Consider the following 8292-nt stretch of genomic DNA (forward strand, 5'->3'; position numbering starts at 1 on the left):
CCTCCAGTGAAACCTCTTGGTGCTTTAATGCAAGTCAGACCAACTTGTTATCTGTCATCTGACACAAGATCGACTTGATTAGGTCAGGGGGGTCAGAGATGGACCTTTCAAAGCAAAACATTGCACTTCCTGTTCTCAGGGGGCGTGGCTTAAGAGACATCACATTTTGACCATTGAGTATTGTTGTGGACTGGACATGGATCAATCACAGAAGGTTTGGTGTCTCTGTCACACACAGTGTCCAAGATATAACAGTTTCATATTTTTTGGCGTGATGCCAATTTTTGAGGGCTGGCCACGCCCCTTCAGCATGCACGAAAACTCACCGTTTTGATAACTTTTATTCCCCCATGCCTTATGAGCAAACTGACCAAATTTGAAACCGATCGAACAAAATCCCTAGGAGTTCGATCAAATGCGGAGCCTATAAAAGGCTAAAATGGGGTAAAAATCCAACCTTTCAGACAAAATGGCCGACTTCCTGTTTGGTGTAGCGCATGGGTGCAAGAGGGTTTTCTGTGCGCCTTGGGGAGTTCTACAACTGTACAAATTTTCGTGGCTGTACGTTAAACTAAGGCCAATGTGGAGGGTATTTTGAAAGTTTCCAGGGGGCCCTATGGAGCCATTTTCGTTGCGATTTTAAGTTTCCAGGGGGCGCTATAGAGCCATTTTCGTTGCGATTTTTTTGACGACCTTAAAATACGTAAATTTTTCACCGCCCCGACGCATCCGCCAAATTCTGTGACTTTTTGAATATGTTAAGGCCTCCAAATAGCCATTTTATTTTGGGTACAAATAATAATAATAAACAGTAGAGATACAATAGGCCTTCGCAGCCGCTGTCGCTGCTCGGGCCTAATAAGACAAAAACAGCGCAAGAAGCTGAAGCAGATCTCAAAGAGAGAACCTTTTGGAAGGAATCATGTTTTTCTATTGGGAAATATTTGTAAAAGTCAACACTTTGAAAGGTATAAAAGTTTCAAAAACTAAAAGTCATAGCACACGATTCCCAACTGAGCTGAACGTTTTGACAAACCAGCACAAAGAATGAAGGAGAACTGTAGTCAGACTGAATGCTGAGTCAGCTTTCAGACGATAAAGACTCACTCTGTCACAGAGCTCGTCAAACGTACAGTCTGCGATGGTCCCACACGCTTTGTTCAGACGGACTTTACGGTTGTGAACATTTAAAACTCTTGGTCGGGTTACTGTAGAAGAGTAAACAAATAAGAGATAACCAAGTTTAATGACAAAACAAGCCTTTAGAGATGATTAAAAATGTGATTTCAGTGATTACTTACTGTCATTTTGTTTAAAAGCCAAGTCATCAAACATCTTATTTAGTGTTGCTTCTACGTCCGGCTCACTGGAGCTACAGAGAGCACAGCAGGGGGTGATTACAGAGAGAAAAACTGACGATAACCAATGTTCGATTTACGTCAGACGTGTCTCACAGGAAGTAAAGTTTTCCAGCAGAGGGTCGGTTTCGTTTCCGGTAGTCAATCCCAGAGTCGAGGCGAAGAGTTTGGCAGTATTTCTGCAAAGAGAAAAGCATTTTTAGGTGTATTTTTCACATTTAGTGGAAGAACAAGTGGTTTGTTTTTTCTGACCTGCAACACTGCAATAAAAGGCACGAAGTTCACTCTTTGCAGTCCATTTTTATACAAGTCTGAGGGAAGATAAAACAAAAGGGTTTTTGAAATTGGCTGGAAAATTGTAAACGTCTTCACTCTTTTGTTAAAATACCGGGTTTTTGTGATCACGATAAAACCAAAACATTTCATTTTAAAACATTTTCCACCTTTATTGTGACGTATCCTGTACAGTTCAGCCGGAAAAATTAAAACTTAAACATCTGTCGCGGAAAAAAAATCTAAAAAACAAAAGTTGCAATAAGCTGGAATACACACTCTTAAAGCAATATTTTGTTGGACATTAAAATAGATATTAGGAGTGTGGGAAGATATTCATTTTCACTGCATTAATTCTAGCCGCCACAGAAAGATTAAGGAAAAATCATTGCTTAAAATCGAGTTTAATTTGCGTGTGTTTGTCTTTTCTGTTAGCAAAATATCTCATGAATCGGTGGAGGAACATGAATGAAACTTTCGGAAAGTAATCACTGGATCTACAGTTCCAAGAGTCAATCCTTTTAAAGATGGCTGCCACAGCTAAGCAACCTTAGCCAACACAAAAATAGCTATAACTCAACCAGTTTGACAGATAATGAGCTAAATTGGTGTAGTAGCTGAGAGTGATCCCCAATGTTTTTTTTTGTTTTACATTTTGAGCATTTACAAAAACCAATTCATTGGATGAGCTGTTTGGTTTAGAAAAAAAAAGACCCACAAGTTTTAAGCATGATGTTTTACGGCAGAATACTCACCTTCAGGGGGACGATTTGAAGTTGCCACGACAACAACGCCGTTCAGAAACAGATTCTCAAAAAGCTGCTTCAGAATCATGGCGTCAGCGATGTCAGTCACCTGAAATGAGCGTTAGCAATGCGATCAGCTACATTCACAACTCTTCGGAGGCTAAACGTCTACTTGTCCGGTTTCTTGAAAAAGACCCTTTAAATGACCTGAAACTCGTCGAAGCACAGCAGACAGGCCTCCTCGCTGATCTCCTCAGCAACTGGAGCAATGGGGTCGTAGGATTTCGCCATTTTTCCTGCCTTCCTTTTGGGCAAGCTCTGTTTCAGCCGATGGATCCCTGAAGATTGAAAATAAGACAAGTTTAGCCTCGTTTATATTTCTGTGGTATATAAATAATGAGCCTTGCAATACTTGAAGGAAGGCATACCGCCCGCTGCCTTTAATGTCAGAGTTTCAAGATTAAAAGAATTCTTTCTGGGAAAATGAGGACGTTGTAGCCTGTTATGCTCAGCATGTGCGTCGTGAATGACTCTCAGCTACTACCACACCAAATTTAAGCCCCATATCAGCAAAACTGACCGAGTCATAGCTGTTGTTTGGTAAGACTGTGGCAGCCATCTTGAAATTGGATTGAGTCTGAAGGTTACCCAGTAGATGTCCATCCATTTTCTGAAAGTTTCAATAAAAGTTCTCTGGTAATTTATGAGATATTTTGCTAACAGTACAGACAAATGAACACAAAGTACCATCGTTCCACATGTGAAGCTCTGGTCGAGTTAAATGAGAACGTGTTGAATCCTTATGACACTTTTTAAAAAAAAAATCAACATTCTGCTGAAGCAGGAGTGTGCAGTTTGTGAGGCACTTCATGGATCCTGAACAAAACTAATTTATTCATGAATTCTGTTGTGTCTTCGCTCAGTTCACCCTCATCTGACCCCAGAAGCAAACAAACACACACCCCTCCAAACAAACATGGAGGTGATTCGTTCTCCACTCACTTTTATGCACATCCAACATGAAGCCGTGGAAGTGAACCCTCTTCTTCTTCTCCGTCTCCACGTAAGAATAAAACATGTCCATCACCATAGTTTTCCCCGTGCCTGAGACAAGAAACATTGTCGGGGTTGGAAAAACATCGCAACAAAAACAAAGGTGTTAAACTCAGACGTGTAACTCGTGCGGGCTGTTTCTCTCACCAACATCACCGTAGATGTAGTATCCCTTTGGAGGCTTTGGTTTCGTGAAAAACTGAAATATGCAAATAATTAAAATTAGTGGGAAGATTCGTAGAAGTTTAATTTAGACAAATATTGTAACGTTAAAGTTTGATCATATTTGAAGACCTATTAACTTCAATTTTAACTGTTTTTTCTGAATAGTTCACTTACAAGACACTTTAATGGTGTCGACACAGCTTTGCCTTAAATTCCCAACACTATCTCTTTGAAGCTGCTGCCAGTGGCTCATTATGGTCACCATGGCAACCACATGCCTGTATCTGTCACTCCCTGACTGCCAGTGTAATGAGAAGCAGACAGAAACAGACTGAAAGAAAACTAAGTCCTACAGCAGTGGCACACTGGGTGAAAGTAGACATTTTCCTGTATAATTTGTATGTTATGTACCAAAGAAAGAGTTGTGGGAGTAAGAAAAGTTGGTTTTAGAAGATCTGAGAATTTCCTGAAGCTCCAAAGTTAGTGACATCATCATAATTCGGTGGAAAAATCTGGAAAAATGATCAAACTTAAAGTGATTGTGTAAAATATACTGTGAAATATCTCAAAATGTCAGCTCAGGCAAGTAAAGTCCAACTTTCTGTGACCCGTTTAAACTTTAAGGGATGTTTTTACTGCATAGTCTGAGTTATCGAACTCCAAAGAGGGCTGGGTTTTCTTCTGTGTGGATCCTTTTTTTGTTCTTGTTTTCGACAAAGCACACCATCCCTGATCGAGTCGCACGTTCTGGTTTTTAATTTGCAGGTTTTATTTCAAAGCTGTGAGACAAGATACAGGATAAATCACTTGAACAGAGTAATAAAAGGGGGAACTTCAGTGCGTTACCATAACCCTTAAAAACAAGCATCGATCGAGAAGTGCAAACTGGAACGGGCCTTTAATAATTAGAATGCTCTTTTCTCGGCGTACAAAAAGAACCAGATAAATATGGGCTGCTTCATAAACAGGTACGTGCTTTTTTTTCCTTTCTTTCACCGTCACTAAAGAGTTACCCTCTTTAGATCTGCAGTTTCTTTCTAAAGAAGCGCTCGCGTTTGAAAGCTTTTTATGCGAGCAACACAAAGCAGCTCTGAATGCAAAGAAGAGGCTGGAACACTCTGAAGAAACAAAAATCATTTCATAATCCCAACAGCAAAAGCACATCTCAACCATCCACTGTTCACAGGTTTATATTATATCGAACTAACCTTCAGCAGGATTAAGAGAACAAAGTAAAGCGAATGAGGTTTAAAAAAAAAAAACATCACAATCTGTAAAACACGGGGACTCTGTCAGAAGTGTTGACTGCAGAGACAGAAGCAAAGGATGAAATCTGAGGTGGTTAAAGATTTCCTGTCAGTCAGATTCAGCCGAGTGCAGAAATAAGCGATGACCCAAAGGAGGGAGAGTTTTTACAGGTAAAAAAAACGGAGTCCGCCACTCGGCTTTAAGCTCATAGAGCTGCTTCTTTACAAACAGTGCTCAGCCAAACAGCCTGGAAACACATAAAAAGCTGGTTTATTTTTTTGAGGATGTCCACAGTTGAAAAGTCTCAGGCAGACAGCCTACAAAGGATTTGTTTTTTTGCCGCTGCCTTTTAATTGAGAGGTATGAAAATATATATTAACTCTCCTGAGCTTCTCTACCTCTCTCCATCGCTTTCTCTCTTTGGAGGGCTTCAGGAGGGTTAAATTATGTCTAAGTCTCCAAAAGAAAGACAGGTTTTAGGGCTCAAAACCTTTCCTTCAGTTTGCATTTTAACACACTCAGACTCGGGTCAATTATTTAAGCTCAAATAAGACGCCACATGAACGTGTTTCCACAAAGCATTACAAATAATATTAAATTTTTTTTTAATTATTATCAGACAAACAGGTTTTTGACGTGTACATTTGCTGACCAAAAGCAGTCGCTCTAAACAGAACCAAACAACTACAGTTTTATACACCTTATAAAAAGACAGTTTTTTCACACTGTCTGACGTGAAATCAGAGGAAACGTTTCCCGTTATAGGTCAATTAGGATTTTCAAAATAATTTCTATTTGCTAAATGCCAGAATAAAGAGAAAGTCTGGTTCATCCTTGGGTGCAAAACAGGCAAATTTTTCCTCTCCTCATTCTGAGTGTTTGCGACTAAGTGACAAGTGAGCCGTGCCTTTTGAAAATCCCGACCTTCGTTCCTTCGCACTGCATTCTTAGCCTCGCACATTGTTACGTTGCTCATCTCCACCCACATTGTATCCACTTTGTACCCATCCCACATCTAGGATTTACTCTGCTGAAATGCACTACATAAAACAAGACATTATTCATCCGCAGTGTGTTTATTTTTTAGGCCTAGACGTGGTTTCTGTTAGTCCAGATATGAAAATACAGCTTTAGTGTTCTTAAGACGATTCTGAGACTATTTTGAGAGACAAATGGTCGTGCAAAAGAAGAAAGAAAACAGCCAGGGATTCCTCAAATAGTTAGTTAAAATTTTTTATTGACAGTTTTTATTTAGCTGTTTTTGTTTTTGTTTCTTTTCTGGGGTCAGTTAAAAAGTGATTAAAATGGAGGATTTAAATGAATAAAAGTCTCATTTAAAACTTTTTAACTAAACTATGGGTTCTTCTGATTGATAAATATGATATACTAAGAAAATGTAATTCCATATTTCTACAGGAATATGTTGACATGAATCTAAAAAGAAACGTGGAATTCCTTTTTCTTCCCAAGAAAATTATAAAAAATATCAAGTCAGATCAGGTTTTTTTATTTTGTCTCATTGTGAAAAAGAGTTGGATCCCCCCGAGGTTGAAGGTCACTCAGAAGCTCATGAGAAACCAGCCAGTTGAGTTTGTGTAAAAAAGCTTTTTTCTTAAAATCATTGGTAAAATTCCGGTCTTGTTCTATTGATACGAGTGTCTCATTCTGTCCCTAATGAGGACATATTAGAAAATGATCCCGAGGCTCGTGTTCTAAGAAAGGTTGAGTACGCACAAAAATATGACGTACGCCTTTTTTCAGCCAGAACTTCAGCTGTATCAATCATACAATGACTCAACACCAACTTCCTAGCTGGCGTACGTTTCTACAGCTTTTGGTCCATTGGCGACACAGAGGGCATGCTGGGAAACTGTTCATGACAGAAACAATCAATGGACATGCCTGAGGGTTGTAATACAAAGTGATTCTATGTTGACTTGAAAGTCAGAGTTTTCAGTGTCACAAAGGAGGTTCTGTTTGGGAGTGGCTAGATCGCCATGGTAACAGGTTAACAGAGCAGCAAAAACCCTGCTTTTATAGAAGTGTTCAGAATGATGATGAGGTTGAGGTTCTCCTTGAGAGGGACATGGATGGACGGGATTAGGAATGAGGTCATCAGAGGTCCAGCACAGGTTGAAGGACTGGGAGATAAAGTTAGAGAGGCCAGACTGAGATGGTTTGGACATGTGCAGAGGAGGGACAGTGGGTGTATTGGTAGAAGGATGTTAGAGATGCAGCTGCCAGGAAAAAGACAAAGAGGAGATATATGGATGCAGTTAGAGAGGACATGGAGGGAGTTGTAGTGAGGACAGAGGACACAGAGGACAGAGTTAGTTGGAGGAGGATGACTTGCTGTGGAGACCCCTGAAAAGGGGGCAGCCGAAAGAAAAAGAGAGATTTATCCATCTTTTCTTATTCTTGATTTAAAAACTGTAACATTAAACCTAAACAGGACAGATGGGGTAAACCAGAAAACAAAGGACACTGGGGGACACAGATAAACTCCTGCTGAAGGCATGGGCTCCACATTTCTTAGCATTTAGAGAAGAGGATGAGTAACCAGGACGTGTGTTCGTACCCTGGAGAAGATGGATGTGGGTGTGTTGCTGTATCCTCTCAGAGTTCGGTGCAGCCGGTCCAGTTCCTGCAGCACCGCTCTCTGATGCTCGTCCTCCCGCAGGGTCCCGGCTCGGATTAACCCGCTGTAGTGATCCAGAGGACCGCTGAACCCGCTCTCCTGCTGCTCCGCCCGTCCCACCGCCACCGAATAACCTGACACATCACAGCCACGGTAGGTTAGCTCTTCCAGCACGCTTTCCGTCATGACAGATAAGGCACACAGGAATTTTAACCTTTGAGACGACCAAAAATGAGAAAATAACTGCGAACAGGGCATAAACACGGTCAATTTCACACGGAACAATTTGGCAGATGTGTAAACATTTAGACATTATGTCAAATGAAGTAGAAATAGCTTAAGTTTTAGATAGAATTTATGATTAAATTCTAAAAAAGTCACGACCAACTGCGGCTCACCTCGCCTACAGAGCTCTGTCAATGATTTTCGAAGCTTTCTGGGAAACATTTGTTCCGTTAAAAGAAACTTAAAGCCCAGCAAAGATGAGGGTGACATCTTCATAGACAGCGGTATGCGCGCCGCCATCTTGGTTTCGAAGTTTTGTCAATAAAACTTTATTAGCAATGACACGCCTAGCAGAAGCACGGCGCAGTGTTTTGGGTTTGTCTAGCAGGGGGCGACAGATCTCCGGTAACAGTCCGGAGCCAGCACTCACACCATGGCTTCCTGTTTTTGGACTGAAATCACTTCAGAAAACTTTCACCTGTTCTGTCTATTCATATATCCAAACCTTTAGCTTGTTCGGGAGATTACCTCTATGACTTGGTTTTTGTAACTTTTATGCTTTTTGAAATATTTAATTTTTTTCTCA

At 40.5% G+C, this 8292-nt stretch overlaps 1 protein-coding gene across 1 annotated transcript in view; it reads right to left on the reverse strand.

The window, feature by feature from the left end:
- Positions 1-8040, reverse strand: part of afg1la (AFG1 like ATPase a) — a 15093-nt gene extending 7053 nt beyond the window's left edge. Inside the window, exons 1-10 of the mRNA XM_017421513.3 lie at positions 7880-8040; positions 7422-7615; positions 3578-3629; positions 3380-3481; positions 2585-2715; positions 2387-2486; positions 1611-1669; positions 1455-1537; positions 1302-1372; positions 1108-1208 (exon numbers count right to left, since the gene is read on the reverse strand). Coding sequence (XP_017277002.2) covers positions 1108-1208; positions 1302-1372; positions 1455-1537; positions 1611-1669; positions 2387-2486; positions 2585-2715; positions 3380-3481; positions 3578-3629; positions 7422-7615; positions 7880-8006 — 1020 coding nt within the window. The 5' untranslated portion in view covers positions 8007-8040. The remainder of the gene's footprint in view (positions 1-1107; positions 1209-1301; positions 1373-1454; positions 1538-1610; positions 1670-2386; positions 2487-2584; positions 2716-3379; positions 3482-3577; positions 3630-7421; positions 7616-7879) is intronic.
- Between the last annotated feature and the right edge of the window lie 252 nt (positions 8041-8292).

This window comes from Kryptolebias marmoratus, linkage group LG10 (assembly GCF_001649575.2).
Source record: "Kryptolebias marmoratus isolate JLee-2015 linkage group LG10, ASM164957v2, whole genome shotgun sequence".
NCBI classification, from domain to species: domain Eukaryota; kingdom Metazoa; phylum Chordata; class Actinopteri; order Cyprinodontiformes; family Rivulidae; genus Kryptolebias; species Kryptolebias marmoratus.